Here is a 19,221-nt window from a genome sequence, read left to right as displayed (position 1 = left end):
CCTCCTATGCCTTTTTTTTTTTTAAGTGTTGTATACGTTTATTTAAAAGATTCCCTTTTCCATCTGTTCCAAAGTTCCTGCTGCCACCCTTCCAGCACAGGCTCGGAGGACATGGTTCAAGGGGAAAAGGACAAGCCCTCCACTGAAGCGAGGTAGGACAGTCAGCTCCTGGGCAGCATGTCCAAAGCTGGCCTCGGGGAGTGAGCGCAGGAGTCTGGGGAACTGGGCCTCCCTCTTGTGAGGAAAGAGCTGAGAAAATTCATCTTCTCTTTAGTGAAAATGGTCCACACTCAGATTCAGAAGCCTCCATCCTGATGTTCCCTGGCCCTCCTCTCCCTCTTCTAGGGCCAGTTTTAGCAGGCAAACGGGAATATAGATACATATATGTGTACATATATATTTTAGATAGGTAAAATATATACATAAATATGTACATATACATATTTGGGGAGGGGAAGAAGAGGGTAATGTAAACCTAAACAGTCATCCCATCACCCCAATGAGCCTGACATCAACACAGATAATAAACGCTCGGGGTGAGCGACCACACGGCACAGCAAGAAGGAAAGGGCACATGTTTACTATTAAATACACTCTACGTTTGGCAGAGTTCAGGCCAGCCCCAGGCTTCTGCACTTGCCAGACAAGTAAGCTGATGATACTCAACATTTTTTAAGAAAGTATTCAAGCAGAGCTCCATACCACAGTTTTCCTTGAAGTCCGGTGGCTGGCAGGTAGTTTCCGACCACCAGGAACAGAAACTGGCTCCAAGGCAAATGAAAAAAGAAAAAAAGTATTTCCACTTACAACATGAAAATACAGAAAATTTCATACAAGAAAAACACCTATCAAAGACTGCTTCCAGCCAAGCTGAGGTAGCGCTGCTTTCTCTGCCCTTGATGCTCTGGTTGCGGGGCTGCTCTAGAACACCGCTCACTTGACTGGCAGGGGCCACGTGCTGGTGGGACACGGCATAAAATGCAATGCGTCAGAGGGATGAGCAAGAAGTGCGGAGAGAGGGTTCGAATAAATTAGCTGGGCGGGGTTGTCACCAGAGGACACATTTGGCTGGCCCTGGCTCTCCAAGGGCTTTAACTCACAGGGAATTAATGCAACGTGGTTAACAGTTAACACTGCTAGTCAACTCCGTGTAAATCTTTAAAAATGATCACAACCGCAATTCAACCATGTAAACAGCACCACACACAGTACAGACCTGCCCTGAAACAGGATGCACAGCAGATCTGGCACTGGTGTCTAATGTTAGCTCAGCTGACCGCCAGCCCCCGGCTTGGCGCCCTCCCCCACAAACAATCTATTTGTGCAAGAAATGGCAAGCTTATTCTATCTGAAGGCTTAAAAAAAAGATACGTAACATGCAGCCAGGTTCAAATATTTTGGGGGACCTCCCCCAAAAAAGAAATAACCAAAAAGTGAAGAAAGTGCCTAAAACATGATACAGCCTTTTAGAGCCCTTTCAGATACAAGGCAGAGAAAGGTGTAAAGTAGAAAATATCCGGATCTTCGGTAATTTCCAGAAAGGTCCATTCCTCGGCTGGCTCCAGGGCAGCGCAGCCCCGGGACAGAGCACTAAGTCTGCTCCTGGGGACACAAGCCCAAGGACCCTGAGCTGCGTGCACCACCCCCGGCCCCTTCCCTCTTCCTCCGCCCCATCTCCCACTCCACAAAGGTATCGAAGAGACTAGGCCAGGCTTCATCTTCGCTGTAACTGCTGAGGTCAGGGCCAATCACCTGAGTGAAGTTAAGGAACATATTCCAAGTGTCCCGGGAGATGCCCTTGACCCCTGAAGGGTTCTCTGTTAGGAAGTGTAGCCACTGGTCCAACACTGGTGGGTTGTTCTGGGTAAAGACTAGCTTCCACAGGGCAATGGCTATTTCCCGATGCAGTGACCGCTGCCCTTCAGAGTCCAGGCCAAACTGAAATGTAAACCGGTACAGATCCTTGAATTTGTCCTCTTGTTTGGCTTCGGTCAAGAGGCTGGGGAACCGTGCACAGATCCCATCAATGCTGTCTGCACTTACTGCTTTGCAGCCATCAAAAAACTCCTTCCTGGTGAATTTGCACATGGTAGCAGCCTGGAACTTCCAAGCCAAGAGCAGTACTTGAAATTCCATGGGGTCAACACAGAGGTCATTGCAAAAGCGCTCCATGCCTTCCTCCAAAATTGCATCCTCCCGCTCATCCTTGTAGCGCCTGAACAGTTCCTCCAACCTCTGCCAGGAAGACTCCTCGGCACAGGACTTGGGCCCCCTCCCAGCATCTCCCGAGGACGTGGGCAGCTGGCAGGCCTCCGTGGCAGCCTCTGCTTTCTTGGTCCCATTGACGAGGATATCCCCACCTGGCTTGCCACAGGCCGGTGGCTGTTCCTCACGGTGGCCTGCACCTCGCCTGTTGTGTGACTTGCTGCTGGGGTCACGGTCTCCATTCTTGCTGCCCAGGGTTGAAAAGGGATTCTTGCACTTGGTGACACACTGGCCCATGGTACTAGTGGCCTGGCCTCTAGAGTGGTCCCCTCTGGATCAGAAGCCCTCGCTGCCACCGGCCCTTGAATCTCAACATGCCATCAGCCAGAGGAGCCAGCCAACCCTGTGCAGTGTTACTGTAAGATCCTTGTCAGTCATCACATCTGATCATGATCTACAGGCCTCAGTGACAGAGTTAGTTCAAGTCTCCAGGTCCTGGGGCTGAGCCTTCCAGCAGAGCAGGGCAGAACAGGAAATGGAAGAGGCTTCCCCACACTGCAACCCAGCCCAAACCCAACAATCCAGCCCAGCTCACAGGACACTGCTGAGCAGGCCCAGCCCTCAGGACATCAGGGGAGTCATCAGCTCCAGGCCCGCCACACCCTGCAGTCAGATGGGTGGGGTGCTGCCATAGCTGGCTTGTTTTGCCACAACAAAAGCAAATCATCACTCAAGACTGACTTTACTGAGCTCACCTATTCTGATGTATGGGATTGCAATAAGGTCTCATTTGCAACATTTTAAAGATGATTTGGCACTTTGCCCCTCCCATTTTCTACTTTCAACATCACAACTTCAAAGAATTAGATAAGAGTTTGAGCCACTTCCAACTTTTTCTCTCATTATTTCACTAAGTTAATATGTTAAATTCTACTTTTTAGTCATTCGTTAAATGGTCAGGTGTGGTGGTAATCTCCTTGTTCCCCCAAAAGAAATAGGACCCTCCATTACCTAGAAAAACAGACACAGAACTAGTGAAACTTGATTTGAATTCAAAGGCACTAACTCAATTAAAATCCAGTTCTACCGTGCAGCGAGCTTCAGGACATGTAGGAAGAACTGATCAGGTTCACTGGTATCAACATAATTGCTCCAGAGGCTCCTCCAGTGAAACCCTTTCTGGCAAAGACGGCGGCCTGGTGGGTCCAAAGCACCTACCATCCCCGCTCGCCTTTCCAGACTCCCTGCCCCGCCGCCGCCACCTCTTCCCCCCCCGCGGCCCACCGGCCGCCCCCACATCGCCGGCGCATCCCCTCCTATGCCTTTCAATAGTCTAATGAAACTAAACTGGCAAGTTATTGATTCCCATACAAAATATGTGTAAGCTATTTTTTTCTAACTGCATAAGCTAATTTTTTTTATTGATCTCCAGGTGGAGAAAACAAAACTAATGCTATATACCCACCTACGATATGTTACTGTGTAACTTGTTGCATGATTTCTGTAAGTTACTTTCTAAATTAGGAGTTAGTAAAAGCATGTAAGTCCTCTATAGTTTTATAAGGTATGTTTACAAATCAGGGAGAGGCCAGAAATGGAGACTAGGCATAGGCATGAAGCCATGCTCTACGGCAGTGGTTCTCAACCTTCCTAATGCCGTGACCCTTTAATACAGTTCCTCATGTTGTGGTGACCCCCAACCATAAAATTATTTTCGTTGCTACTTCATAACTGTAATTTTGCTACTGTTAATGAATCGTAATGTAAATATCTGTGTTTTCTGATGGTCTTAGGCGACCCTGCTAGCGGTTCTCAACCTGTGGGCCCAGATATTTACGTTATGATTCATTAACAGTAGCAAAATTACAGTTATGAAGTAGCAACGAAAATAATTTTATGATTGGGGGTCACCACAACATGAGGAACTGTATTAAAGGGTCGCGGCATTAGAAAGGTTGAGAACCACTGCTCTAGGGGAAGGGATTATTGGATGGACATGACTGGTAACCTCATTAGCTGAGAGCTGTGTAGATAGGGGAGACATTATTAGGCACAGGCAAGGCTGGGAGCTGAAACAAATTTACATTAAAGCCAGGAGCACCCCAGTAAAATGGGCACTAATGGTAATAGCATAAATTTACTATAAACAAGCCTTTCCTGGCCTGGGTTCCAGATTCTTAAAGGGAAAAATACAAAACACTTGAGAATGTTATCACATTTGTTTAGGTTTGAAGTCCAGGAATCTACAAGCTAAGATAAAAAGTGGTTCCAAGTTGGAAATACACTTGGGTCACCTGGTAGAAGCAAATTGAAAGCCTTTGGACAGACCTCAGTCAAGGAGCCAAGGTTATTTTAACAAAACCAGTTTGACTTATAGTAGCTTGAACAAATAGGGATTTATTCCCCTTTAAGATATTTGGAGGGAAGTAGCTGCTGGTCACACCTCAGACTAGCATTTTTGTCATTTCTTGTGCCACTTTGTGGGCACAACATCCACAAGGGTAGTTACCAGATATCCTTTTATTGGAAAAGAGGGCCTCCAGAAACACCCCCTCCCCCAAGAGACTGCTACTTACAATTTCATGACTAGGGCTCAATGAACATGGCTATGCCTAGCTGTGAGAGACTAGGAAAATACAGAAGAGGACTGTCATAAGTGTCTTAGCCCAATTATGAATCACCATCTGAGGCTGGGCACACTGCCTACCCTATCAAGTTGGTAAGGAAGGAAGTGCTTGTAGTATGAGTTTGGGAAGAAAAGACAAAGCCTCACTGAACATCAGTTTACAAACCAAAATTATACAAGGAAACAATCCAAGAGCAAGACATAGCAGACTAACTGCAGAGTAATCAAAGTATTGTTTCAAAAGATTAACAGACAATGGAATAAAAAAATTATAAGCTCCTAAACCACTGCTATCTTGGTAACTCTAGCTGCTTCCCTAACTGGTTTTGCTTTGTCTTTTCAGTCCATACTTGGAGCATGTAAAAACCTCTAACTTGAATCTTGAAGCATGGAGAGTCCACTACAATCTGCCTGTGTCTATCCTTTCACTAATCTCTTCAGTGCCCATGCTGATCGCTGCCTCTGACCTGACGTGTGCTGGTTTACATGGATTATTTTACCATTTATCATTACAGGCACTATTTTTTCTGGGAGCTACCTCCTTCACGTAGCCCTTTCTGACTCCAACACAACTATTTCTTGCCTGGACCACTGAGTGCTCATACTACACCAGGCACTGGGTTAAGTCTGACATACACATATCTAGATGTTAATGAACATGAACGAAATTATAGAACCGAGTAGTTACCTGTTTTTCTACTTTCTGTGGTAAATAGATTCATTCCTTCAATACTGTAGGCATACTACATACCAAACTATACATTGAATTATTAGCAAGAGAGATACGGGATTGGATTTCAAGATACCAAAATTATTTCTAAACAGTTGATATGTACAAAATATAAAATTAAGAAGGTAACAGGTGTATGTATGTATATATATATATATATATATATATATATATATATATATATCACCTTTCCTATTCTTTAATCAAGTTATTCTTTCCCAAAGCATTAAGCTTCTTGAGTATTCTTTTGTGTACTTTAATATTTTGTATATTTTCATATGAATGGTGTATTATATAAACTCTGTTGCACCATGCTTTTTTGCCTAGAGATTTCTCCCAATCAAGACATATTCAACAGTCTTTTTTTAATAGCTAACTTCTACATTGATGGTATTTCTGAGTTGGTAATACTGATTTTATAGAAATGTTTTTTCATTAGCAACTGTAAGCCCTTTTCTACTGCCACAAAATTTTAAGTAACAGCTATATTTTTAAATTTTCATCTGTATGAAAAATGTAATACATATTCTGTCATAAGCAATAGGTAGAACTGTGCTCTTTATATATTGTATATTCTTTAGGACAATACAGAATCAGTAAATAAAAATAGATTTTGGCTTATTTTATTCAATTTTTGAAATAATCATTCACAAATTTAACCTATCCTTAAAAATAGGCACTACATATTTTAGTATAATCCCATTTATATACAATACAAGCCCTTTACATATTAACACTGGTAACCTTTGGGAGGGTAATGTGAAGGGAGATCATAACTTTTTATTCCATAGATTTCAGTACATTTGAATTTTCCACAAATATGTATCTTATATAATAAAAGCCTAATATGCAAATCAACTGAACGGTGGAACAACCGGTCACTATGACACACACTGACCATCAGGGGGCAGACGCTCAATGCAGGAGCTGCCCCCAGCCTGAAAGCCCCAGGCCAGCCAAGGCAGGTGCCAGCAGGGACCCCCTGATTACCCCACTGAGGGAGGCGACTGGTGGCTGCAGTGGGGCTGGCTGGCGATTGGACTGGTGCCAACCCAGATCGCCCCGGGGGGGGGGGGGAGGGGGGAAGTGGGGCTGGCGAGCGGGCAGTGCCAGTCCAGCCAAGGTGGGTATCAGAGGGGACCCCCCCTCCCCGATTGCCTCGCCGGTTGCCCCACAGATTGTCCCTGATCGCCAGCCAGGCCTAGGGATCCTACCTGTGCACAAATTTCATGCACCGGGCCTCTAGTTTATATATTAATTTTAAAAAGGCCTAATGGGGCCCTGTTATACTTTGTCCAATTTGCATATCAATCAAAGCTATTGTTTCAAGTAACTGTAAAAGTCTGTTCAATAATTTCAAATTCCTCTAGTTTGCTTGCTCCATTAATTCATTTTGTAAATTCTTTCCCTCACTTGTAGCATGGTCGTTCCAGTTCACTGCATTAGAAGCATAACTGAAAGTGGTTTCACACTAGAGGTTCCTATTGCTCAAACTGATAAATTTTTAGAACTTATGCCCGGCTGGTGTGGTTCAGTGGTTGAGCCTTGACCTATGAACCAGGTCATGGTATGATTCCCAGTCAGGGTACATGCCCAGGTTGTAGGCTCTATCCCCAGTGTGGGGCCTGCAGGAGGCAGCTGATTAATGATTCTCTCTCATCATTGATGTTTCTATCTGTCCTCCTCCCTTCCTCTCTGAAATCAATAAAAATATTTTAAAAAATAAAATTAGGAGTAAAACTGAAAGTGGTTTCACACTAGAGGTTTCTATTGCTCAAACTGAGGACCTGGATAAAATATTAGAACTCTTGCTTTACATTATCCAAAACTAAAAAGAAAAAAAAAAAAAGAGTGAAATAGATTTACATAATATCCTCTAGATCCAAATTTAGAATTGAGTGTATTTGGCGGTACAAGGGATACTTTGTATTGTTAGCTGGGGAGTGTTTGCATTAATGTTGCCTTTAGATAAGTGTCTCACAGTTCTTGGCTGCCCATCAGAAATCTGTGGAAACTTAAAAATATATAAATGTTTAGGCACCAATTCGAGAGATTTTCGAGCTTGGGAAGCAAGCGTTCTATACAGTGCATTTTCCTAAATCTTGTTTAGTGATTATAAAAATGTATGTTTAGAGAACTATTACCTTGAGAGCAATTACAGAATATAGAATCTTATGGAATGCTCAGCCTGAGTATATCAAAGTGAAGTTAGGTTGTTTTCTTGGTGAGAGTTGGGGGATATTGAAATGATTTTTATGAAGATATTCAAAAGCACCAAAAATTGTAAGCAATGATTAAGTTGGTAACTGCCATTTCTGACAATGGTGGTTTGTAGTTGATCTTCTTTTGAAAGTCTAAACACACTGATAATATAGTGCAAAGACTGGAAACAAATATAATCCTCAGGTTTATTTATCAAATTTCATCAGTGGAGTCTTAGACCAACTTTAAAATAAGGGCAGTTCATTATAATGGCATACTTGGCAACCATATAAGTACAGAAACTTTTTTCAAGACTTTTAAAAGGGGGCAACACTGGTCAGCATTTGGTACATGAATATAGTAATATGTCTACTGAAAAATCTTCCCATACATCATTAAAGTTTGGAGGTAATTAATGTTGCTTGAAATGTGTTCATTTTAGAATGTTAGAGGCAAAAAGGGCCTTATCATCAAGAACAGAAAAGTTTCATTTTTTTTGTGGTTCAGACTACAATTTACAACACAACTGGCTTATGTTACAATAAGTAAATTCTACTTCAGGCTCTGGAGTATGTGGGGCATTAAACCTGATTAAAGTTTTATATGACAAAATCCCAATGTTTCTCTTAATAAATGGTTTATCGATATTGTCAGATTCAGTCTAATCATCCAAGAAAAAGTAGTTTCCACTCTTCTTTTGTTCTACATCCTAAAAAATAAAATAGAGAAGCAACAAAAATCAACACCATTTTCCTACATGTAGAGGTAGACTTTCATTCACAGTATTACTTAGCATTGTTTACCTCGTCTGCACTCAGGTCTGCTTCTGGATATTCCTGGGTCCATGACTTAAAAGCAAGATTACTACCTCTGCTCCCCATCCCTACTACAGAACACATCGCTTGGTTCACGTCAAGCAAAGCCCTTCACATAAAATACTTATTTACACTCATAAAGTTGCCACAAAAAATACTGTTTCCAGGAAAACTATTAAATTCCATTTTCATCATTTTAAGCTCCTGGTACAAAAGGTCCATATTGTTAGAGAACTGCCAGTACACAAAATATGTAAAAATTTTCCCCAGTGCTCTTTACTGACTGGCCAGTAATGATCCATCTACCTATCTGCCTAGCTGCTTATTAGGGTTAAGGTATGACTGAGATGAGTGGGCAGAGAGAACCAAACCAGAAATTTCTGCAAAAAAAAAAAAAAAAAAAAAAAGTGACAGTACAAAGTGTTCATTCAATAAAAAGGGGGGGGGGGACACAAAAAAATAAAAAACCATGTTCATAATACTTCAGCAGAAATTCTTAGGAAAAATAAGTTCTATATAATGAATGTTCTAGAATTTAGGTCCTCTTTTCTGTTTAATGTTTTCCAAAACTGAGGAAACTTCACTTTTAAGTTAAAATTTGTCATTTCATTCTCCTGGCCAGTGAGTAACAGTCATAAACAAGACACAGAGAAGGCTAAAGGCAACATGATGTGTATGATGACCTTGTCTCTGCCTTCCAAAAACTCATGGTTAAGTCACAAAGCTAGCGTAGTACAAAAAATAAAATCTAGTGAATGCTACAGATATGGTGTGTAACATACTTCTACAGTTTCTAAAGTATTATGATAGCCAGAGGACCACAAAATGTAAGCAGCATTTTAAAGAGGCTTTGCAAGGTATGTAAAAACAAATGGTTTTTTAGAATTCATTTTAAAAATGAATTTTTAGCGACCAAAAGATTATTGCCTTCTGATAACAAATGGTATTTCACAGACTACATCAAGTGTAGGTGGCACAATTATTTTAGATACCACAAAGAAAGAAAAAGGGCCAATTAAACTGACAAAATGTTTTTCCATTATTTAAAATTTTATGATCATTGAAGGAGCTTATTTAGACTCTTCAACAATATGCTTTCATTATGTTGCTCCTATGCATGCACAAAAAGAAAAAAAAACTGATTAAGGTATTCTTAAAAACTTGTTTCACTGGAGCATTAGTGTAATCTTTCTGAAGGCAGTTAAATGGCAATTAACACACGTGGTACAGCAGTGGGTACAACTCAGATGACATGAACAGCTCTGCCGAAGTTCATGTAGCAATGGCAGCCACATCACAATTGCTGCCTGTAAAACTTAAGTATGCCACCAGGTATTAAAATATGAAAAGCATGACTCTTAAAATTAATAAAATATAATACAGATTTTAATTTGAAACATGCCTTTAGTTATCCAAGATTTAAGATAGTTTTTCTACATACCTTAATGGAATTGAGTTTGTTTATTCTTGGCCTGTAGTTGTTTGGATCTCTTCTGAATGTAATTTCAAGCTGAGATAAAAATTTATTCATGCCAGCCAAAAGGGTTTGAGGGCTAGAAGAAAAACAAGGTCAATTTTGATTAAATTCTACCCCTCAAATTCACTGTTCCCTCCAATTCCCCAATCATAAGTCATCTGGATAGTAGTATAACCACAGCATATTATAAACTCTATGTTTTGAAATGTCTTCGTGTAGACTCTATAGTTTGGCTATAATGTTTTTGTGCAAAACATAGTTTATCTTGTTTCTGATCTGGAAAAAAAATTTAAGAAGTACTATAGAAAAGCAAAAGATCATTAATTAAGAAATTACAGAATTTCAAATGTGACGTTTTTAGGGGAGAAGAGACTTGGTTAGAAATTAGGCACTGGAGGGAATATGTACAACATAATAGTTTTTAGTAATAACTTTTAGTAATAACTTTTGTCTATGCTTTATTCATCCTAAATCATGCTAAATCACATCATACACGTGGAACGTTTTATAAGCACTTTACTAGTATAAAAACAAAGAGGATCATTATTTGAATAAATAAGCTTTATATGGCCTAAGAAATGCCCCTAACTCTCAAAGAAATATGTAATTTTCAGTAATAGATGTATAAATTTAAAATGAAAATAATGGAATTCTGGGAAGCTTAGTAAATTACTTATATTTCATGAATGAATTATTCAAATAGCAATTCCATTCCTCCCTAACACCAGAAAATGTTATGTTGGAATCACATAAAATTATTGTTTTTATAGGTCAAAAATGGTTGAATATAGTAATTTCATATGGGTCAACCTAATATAAGGTTTTACAGTAAAACCTTACATTACAAATGCTCTCAAGCCAGTAAGGAAAAAAATGATAGGAAAAAAAGGGAAACAGCAAAATCATTACATTTGGGGTTTACTGTGACCTTTACCACTAGCAATCATGTAACCTATGTGGATTTTATTTCATACTAGAGGCCCAGTGCATGAAATTCATGCACGGGGGGAGGGGTGTCCCTCAGCCCAGCCTGCACCCTCTCCAATCTGGGACCCCTTGAGGGATGTCTGACTGCCATAACCCTAAACAGGCAGTTGGACATCCCTCTCACAATCCAGGACTGTTGGCTCCCAACCGCTCGCCTGCCTCTGCCTTATTGCCCCTAACTGCTTCTGCCTGCCAGCCTGATCACCCCCTAACCACTCCACTTGCCAGCCTGATCAATGCCTAAGTGCTCCCCGGCCGGCCAGATTGTCCCTAACTGCCCTCCCCTGCTGGCCTGGTCACCCCTAACTATCCTCCTCTGCAGGCCTGGTTGCCCCCAACTGCTGGCCTGGTCACCCCTAACTGCCCTCCCCTGCAGGCCTGGCCCCCCCAACTGCCCTCCTGTGCAGGCCAGGTCCCCCACAACGGCCCACCCCTGCAGGCGTGGGTCCCCCCCCCCATATGTCCTCCCCTGCAGGCCTGGTCCCCCCACAACTGCCCTCCTCTGCTGGCCCGGTCACCCCTAACTGCACTTCCTATTGGCCTGATCGCCCACAACTGCCCTCCTCTGCAGACCTGGTCTTCCCCCACCTGCCCTCCTCTGCCGGGCCCGGTCACCCCTAACTGCCCTCCCTGCTGGCCTGATCGCCTGCAACTTCCCTCCCCTGCTGGCCTGGTCTCCCACAACTGTCCTCCTCTGCTGGCACGGTCACCCCAACTGCCCTCCCTGCTGGCCTGATCGCCCACAACTGCCCTCCCCTGCAGGCCTGGTCCCCACCCAACTGCCCTCCACTGCAGGCCTGGTCCCCCCCCAACTGCCCTCCCCTGCAGTCCTGGTCCCCCCAACTGCCCTCCCCTGCAGGTCTGGGTCTCCCCCAACTCCCCTCCCTTGCTGGCCTGGTCTCCCCCAACTGCCCTCCTCTGCCAGCCTGGTCACCCCTAACTGCCCACAACTGCCCTCCCCTGCTGGCCATCTTGTGTCCACATGGGGGCGGACATTTGTGTCTTACAGTGATGGTCAATTTGCATATTACTCGATAGGATATCATATGTGACATGTATGGTTTTCAAGGTTATTGCAAATTTGGAATCTTAATGTGTTTTGGAAATCCAAATAATGCAGGTAAAAGTTAACAAAAATGAAAAGGCGAGGAGCTAATCCCCCTGGGCCAGGAGTTCTATACTACAGTCTGAAAACGATTCTGCTGGGTCCCATCCAGTATTCCACGTGAATAATCTTAGATGTCACAGTATAATTTCTATTTTTGGCTATCTCTTTCCTTCTTAAAAATTAAAATGGTTTGAGTCCCCAGGTGGCTCAGTTGGTTGGGTCTTCATCCCATATACCAAAAAAAGGTAGTGAGCGGGTTCGATTCCCAGTCAGGGCAAGTATGGTAGGCAACCAACTGATGTTTCTCTCTCTGCCTTCCCCTCTCTAAAAATCATTTAAAAAAACAAACATATCCTCAGGTGAGGATTAAAAAAAAAATTAAAATAGTATGAGTAATGTTTATAAGCTTATTGGAAAATTTTAAATAACTTTCTAATTATTAAAAGTTATAATTAGGCTGAATATTTTATAAAGTAGTTTTACCTGTTTGCAACTGTGTTCTTAGATGGAACACCATCAAAAACAATGACTCGATCTGCTAGATAGGTGGCCATGATGAAGTCATGTTCCACAACAAAGGCTGTCTTCTTAGCATGGAGTATGAAACTAAAACACATGATTGCAAAATCTTTTACAGTTTTATATAATCAAATATTCAAATGCTATATTAAGCACAGTTGTATGCCAGTACACATAACCAAAAATAATACTTTCATGAGGTTATTACCGTTTGACAACTCGAGCTGCCATCAATCTTTGTTCAGAGTCCAAATATGCAGATGGTTCATCAATTAAATAGACATCAGCAGGTTTGCCCAAACAAAGAGCTAAAGCTACTCGCTGCAGTTCACCACCAGATAATGTCTGTACCTATTTGGAGAAGGTTAGCAAACGATTTAGAGACATCCAGTTTAAAATAATAAAATAACAAAAAAATTAGAGTACCTCTTGATCGATGATGTTTTCAATTTGCAGAGGCTTCATTACATCAGTCACAAATTGTGGATGAGTATAAGCATCTCGTATCTTTTCATGTAATAATTGTCGAACACTTCCCTGTTTTTAATGGATAAATATTGAAAATTTATTTCAGTACAGAACTACTCTAATTACGAATTGTAACACAGGTTCCAGAGCAAAACTGTCAATTTGCCACCAACAGATATCAATATGCTTATCTGTCATCTATGGCACGTTCTGAAAATTTTAAATTAAACCCATCATGTCCAACAATGAAAAAAAAGCAATAATCTTGAAATTTGAAAGTAACAAATGATGAATGTGTCAAGGGAGAAGTCATTGAGAATAGAAAAAATCAGTAAGATAATACAAACTGATAAGGATAAATCTTGAGATGCACTGCTTGTTATTTCTGGAGAGGTCTGAGTTTGAGAACTTAAAAGGTAAGCTTAGCCGAAACTGGTTTGGCTCAGTGGATAGAGCGTCGGCCTGCGGACTGAAAGGTCCCGGGTTCGATTCCGGTCAAGGGCATGTACCTGGGTTGCGGGCACATCCCCAGTGGGAGGTGTGCAGGAGGCAGCTGATCGATGTTTCTCTCTCATCGATGTTTCTAGCTCTCTATCCCTCTCCCTTCCTCTCTGTGAAATATCAATAAAATATATTTAAATAAAAAAATAAATAAAAAAATAAAAAAATAAATAAATAATAAAAGGTAAGCTTAGCTGGGCTGGTGTTGCTCAGTGATTGAGCGTCGACCTATGAACAGGAGGTCATGTTCAATTTCCGGTCAGGGCACATGCCCAGGGTTGCGAGCTCAATCCCCAGTAGGAGATGTGCAGAAAGCAGCTGATCAGTGATTCTCATCATTGATGTTTCTCTCTCTCTCTCTCTCTCTCTCTCTCTCTCTCTCTCTCTCTCTCTTTCTCTCTCCCTTCCTCTCTGAAATCAATAAAAAAGTATATTTTTAAAAAAGGTAAGCTTATAGAAAGTATCAATGGTAAAATTTTTTATTGTAAGCTAAGCCATCTCACTCAAATAGACCTAAGTGAGTATTGAGGTACTGAGTATGGATACTGTAGTCAAGAAGTTCATTACAACACCTGCAGAAACTAGAGAAGATTTAACTTCATGTTTTCAAGGTTCATCCATATTGCAACATGTATTAGTACTTTATTTCTTTTTATGGGTGAATAACATTAAATTTTATGGATATACACAGTGTTTATTCTGTTCATCAGCTGATGGACATTTGGGTTATTTCCCACATTTTGGCTATTATGAATAATGTATTTGTGTGCAAATTCTTGTGTTGAGACAGTCGTCATTTCTCTTGGGGATATATCTAGGAGTGGAAGTGCTGCTTCGTATGTAACTATGTTTAACTAGAGGCCCAGTGCACGAAATTCGTGCACAGGGGGGTATGTCCCTCAGCCCAGCCTGCGCCCTCTCCAATCTGGGACCCCTAGAGGGATGTCCGACTGCCCGTTTAGGCCCGATCCTACTTGGGCCCGATTCCTATTGGATCGGGCCTAAACGGGCAGTCGGACATCCCTCTCACAATCCAGGACGGCTGGCTCCCAACTGCTCACCTGCCTGCCTTCCTGATTGCCCTTAACACCTTCTGCCTGCCAGCCTGATCACCCCCTAACCACTCCCCTGCCAGCCTGTTTGCCCCTAACTGCCCTCCCCTGCAGGCCTGGTCCCCCACAACTGCTCTCCCCTACAGGCCCGGTCACCCCCAACTGCTTTCCCCTGCAGGCCTGGGTCCCCCCAACTTCCCTCCTCTGCTGGCTTGATTGCCCCCAACTGCCCTCCCTTGCAGGCCTGGTCTCTCCCAACTGCCCTCCCCTGCTGGCCTGATCGCCCACAACTGCTCTCCCTTTCAGACCTGGTCCCTCCCAACTGCCCTCCCCTGCCGGCCATCTTGTGTCCACATGGCGGCAGCAATCTTGTGTTGGAGTAATGGTCAATTTGCATATTATTCTTTTATTCGATAAGATTAGATAAAATAGAGGCCTGGTGCATGGGTGGGGCCCAGCTGGTTTGCCCTGAAGGGTGTCCTGGATCAGGGTAGGGGTTCCCTTGGGGCATGGGGCGGCCTGGGAGAGGGGCCTGTGGTGGTTTGCAGGCTGGCCACGCCCCCCAGCGACCCAAGCGGAAGCTCTGGTATCTGGGATTTATTTATCTTCTATAACTGAAACTTTGTAGCCTTAATTGGAGGCCAAGGCAGGCCAGGGCTGGCGGAAAGCTTGGCTTCCTCCATTGCCAGGGAAACCCAAGCCTCCTGCTTGCTCTGTGGCCGTAGCCATCTTGGTTGGGTTAATTTGCATACTTGTTGCCCTAACCTGTTTGGCTCAGTGGATAGAGAGTCGGCCTGCGGACTGAAAGGTCCCAAGTTCGATCCCAGTCAAGGGCATGTACCTTGGTTGTGGGCACATCCCCAGTAGGGGTTGTGCAGGAGGCAGCTAATTGATGTTTCTCACTGATGTTTCTAACTCTCTATCCCTCTCCCTTCCTCTCTGTAAAAAAAATCAATAAAATGTATTTAAAAAGAAAAAAGGTCTTATAACTAATTAAAAAAATAATTTGCATACTTGCTCCTGATTGGCTGGTAGGCATGGCTTGTGGGCGTAGCAGAGGTATGGTCAGTTTGCATACCACTCTTTTATTAGATAGGATTGTTTGAGGAACTGCTAATTTGTTTTTCAAAAGCGGCTGCACCATTATACTTCCCACCAGCAATGTATGAGGTTCATATCTCACCAATACCTTTTTTTTAAAATTTAAGTCATCCCAATGGGTGTGAAGTGGTTATTAGATTGTGGTTTAGATTTGCATTTCCCTAATGAGTAAAGATGCTGAGCATCTTTTAATGTGCTTGTTGAGCATTTATATATCTTCTTTGGAAAAATGTCTATTCAAATCTGTTGCCTATTTTTAAACTGAGTTTTAAGAGTTCTTTATATATTTGAGATAAATGATTTGCAAATAGTTTATTCCATACTGTGATAGGCCTTTTCACTTTCTTGATCGTGTTATTTGCAGCACAAAACACTTTAGGTTTTTAAAGGTTCATTTTGGGAAAACATAGCTATCAGATTTTTAAAAGCATTTTCTCAGTGGAAATGAATCAACGACTATAGTCATAATACCTTCTCTAGACACTTTAAAAAAATATATGTTTTTATTGATTTCAGAGAGGAAGGGAGAGGGAGAGAGAGAGAGACAGAAACATCAATAATGAGAGAACAATTGATTGGCCACCTCCTGCATGCCCCCTACTGGGGATTGAGCCTGCAATCAGGGCATGTGCCCTGATCGGGAATCGAACTATGACCTCGTTCACAGATCGACGCTCAACCACTGAGGTATGCTGGCTGGACTCTAGACACTTTTTGATAAAACTGTACAGAAATTAATTTTAATTTTGTTATAGAAAAGATTAACGTTATATATATATAAAACTTTTCTTTAATAACCATATAACAGAATAACTCACAGTTGACTTGGGACTGATTTTCTGTGGCTTATAACTGACATTTAGAACTGGTACTTCTCCTGCAAAATAATGCAAATAAATAAAACACTGAAAACTGCCCAGATCTTTAAAGTTTACTATGTAGAACTGAGTAAAAGGAATCAAGATTACAATAGTACCTCCTTCATCAGGTTTCAGTCTTCCAGCAAGCATTCTGATAAATGTCGTCTTACCAGTACCTGGCAACACAACATACAACAAACTGATTTGAAAGATGCTCCACATTTAGTGTAAATCACTATATATTACTGGGTTTTAATTGAGAAATTAAAGATATATACTGACACTACTGAATTCTGAAGGTCATGCAGAGAAATACTTAAACTTTCATGATTCACCTCTCAAGTATCACTCTAAACTAATTAGGAGGAATATAAACTAGTTAAAACTAATAATGACCATTTTAATAAATGATAGGCCTACAAAGTATTAGACTTTGGCTACTTTTTAAAAGATGATATTTAACTAAAATGTCCATGCATACAATTTATTAAGATAAAATAGTATTGTTATGATTTATAGCATCATTATGAAGACAATTTACACAAAATATTTAAGTTAATTGCAACCCAGTTCAAAATTCCTTCATTAACTAAAGGCTGATACATTGAACAACCCTCATAAAATTCTTCTTCCACAGTTTTATAAGCTACTAGAGGCCTGATGCCCAAAATTCGTGCAAGGGCCTTGGCCCTGGCCCTTTGCTGCTGCCATTGCCCACTGCAGCTTTGTCCAGAAGGAATGACGTCTGGTCTAATTAGCATATTATGCTTTTATTATTATAGACTAGAGGCCTGTTGCAGGAAGATTCCTGCAAGAACAGGGCTTCCAGCGGGCCTTCCTTTCGCCACCGCCACCCCTCCCGCCCCCTGTGCTTTCCCTTCCCTCCCACCACCTCTGCCCCCACCCCGCGCTTTCCCTCCCGCAGCTGCCACCCCCCACCCCCTGCGCTTTCCCTCCCGCAACTGCTGCCCCCCTGTGCTTTCCCTCCCACCGCCACTGCTGCGGGGCGCTTTCCCTCCTGCCACCTCTGCCCCCCACCCCGCGATGTCCCTCCGTCGCTGCTGCCCCATGCTTTCCCTCTCGCCGCCGCCTCCCCACCCCCCGCGCTTTCCCCCTGCCACCGCCCCGCACTTTTCCTCCCACCACCGCCCCCCACCCCCCGCTTTCCCTCCTGCAGCCGCCCCTCGCTTTCCCTCCCTCTTCCTTCTATGCTGTCTTCAGTATTCACTCTGTCTGCATATGCAAATTAACCACCATCTTTCGTTGTGTTAATTTGCATACTCGCTCTGATTGGCTGGTGGGCGTAACGGAGTGATGGTTAATTTGCATGTTTCTCTTTTATTAGTGTAGATAAGTATACCATTCAAATGTTTTTGTTTTTTTTTTTTTAAATCATGAAAGCAATATCAGATATTTGGTACTCAAATTCATCTCATAATTATATTTATGATGGCAACATATTATTAAAAAGTGCTGGTAATAGAACTATTTACAAAGGTAGACTAGTTTGGATTTGAAATAAGAAAATCTCCAAAAGAAAGAGTGCAAGGACATTTAAAACAGGATTGCTTGTGAATTGCAAATATTGTTTCCTTCCTAGTCAGTATCCTATATGAATAAATGCCCTATCAATTTATAAATAAACTAGATTTCAAAAAAATCTTATTTTTACTGAAGGTTGTCAGACAAAATAATATGAACTTGATTGAATGACAGTGAGATTAAATCATATAATGTTACAAAATGTGACCTACAGTGAGAAATGTATGGATTCAATCCAACTCCCAGGCCTATAACTGAATTTTTCATGGAGTAGTTAAAACTAAGTTACTAGGTAAACAGAACAGATGTTCACATATCATAAAATTAGAAAAACTTACCATTTTCCCCCAACATCACCATGATTTCAGAATCTGTAAACTCTCCAGCTACAATTGCTAGCTCAAACTCTCCCATCTTTTTTCTCATTCCGGGATATTTATACATACACATTTTTTTAACTTCTTCTTCATTTGCTGTCTCAGCCACTTTAAAAACAAGTGATGCATCTCTGAATCTCAAATTTTCTGTTGGAACATAGCCATCCAAAAAAATGTTTATGCCTATTGAAAAATCATTGACAATAGATTAGTAAAGATCAATTAAAAACTAAACTTTCTCTACAGCAAGAAATTATTACACAAGAGCTCAAACCTCAGGCTCTCTTGGGATCACTGTAAGCACAGACTTTAAATTTCTGTGAATTTATGATAACATGCAGTGACAACACAGTGTTTTATGTATCTAATGAAGGTTTAAATAATTCGTGCACATATATGTGGCATATATATATATATATATATATATATATATATATATATATACACACCACACACACACATACAAAGCACATCCTTTCATTACGATGTGATTTTGTAAGATACTTGCCCCAGCAGGTTTAATGCAAAAGCATACAATGCCATTTCTGCTGCTCATTTTTAACTCACAAATTCTAATTTTTCTCTAAGAATGACTAGTAAAAGTGGAATATTTTCATAGATTGACATAAAATGATATAAAATAGTTTGGGG

The 19,221-nt window shown here is 41.7% G+C and overlaps 2 protein-coding genes across 2 annotated transcripts in view; both read right to left on the bottom strand.

Annotated features, from left to right (window-relative positions):
• Positions 1 to 29: 29 nt before the first annotated feature.
• On the bottom strand, positions 30 to 3,077 carry LOC308250107 (DCN1-like protein 3). Its single transcript, XM_080672391.1, has one exon. It carries the CDS (start codon positions 2,500 to 2,502, stop codon positions 1,591 to 1,593), a length of 912 nt encoding a protein of 303 aa, XP_080528517.1. The 5' UTR covers positions 2,503 to 3,077; the 3' UTR covers positions 30 to 1,590.
• A 3,092-nt stretch (positions 3,078 to 6,169) lies between these two features.
• Positions 6,170 to 19,221, bottom strand: part of ABCE1 (ATP binding cassette subfamily E member 1) — a 36,264-nt gene continuing 23,212 nt past the window's right edge. The window contains exons 11-18 of the mRNA XM_080672384.1: positions 18,532 to 18,753; positions 16,768 to 16,827; positions 16,610 to 16,668; positions 13,096 to 13,206; positions 12,878 to 13,020; positions 12,634 to 12,756; positions 10,020 to 10,131; positions 6,170 to 8,472 (exon numbers count right to left, since the gene is read on the bottom strand). Of these exons, the coding sequence (XP_080528510.1) occupies positions 8,425 to 8,472; positions 10,020 to 10,131; positions 12,634 to 12,756; positions 12,878 to 13,020; positions 13,096 to 13,206; positions 16,610 to 16,668; positions 16,768 to 16,827; positions 18,532 to 18,753 (878 nt within the window). The 3' untranslated portion in view covers positions 6,170 to 8,424. The remainder of the gene's footprint in view (positions 8,473 to 10,019; positions 10,132 to 12,633; positions 12,757 to 12,877; positions 13,021 to 13,095; positions 13,207 to 16,609; positions 16,669 to 16,767; positions 16,828 to 18,531; positions 18,754 to 19,221) is intronic.

This window comes from Plecotus auritus (assembly GCF_963455305.1).
Source record: "Plecotus auritus genome assembly, chromosome: 6".
In the NCBI taxonomy this organism is placed as follows: domain Eukaryota; kingdom Metazoa; phylum Chordata; class Mammalia; order Chiroptera; family Vespertilionidae; genus Plecotus; species Plecotus auritus.
The sequence above is the reverse complement of the archived record's forward strand: the minus strand, read 5'-3'. Positions and strand labels throughout refer to the sequence as shown.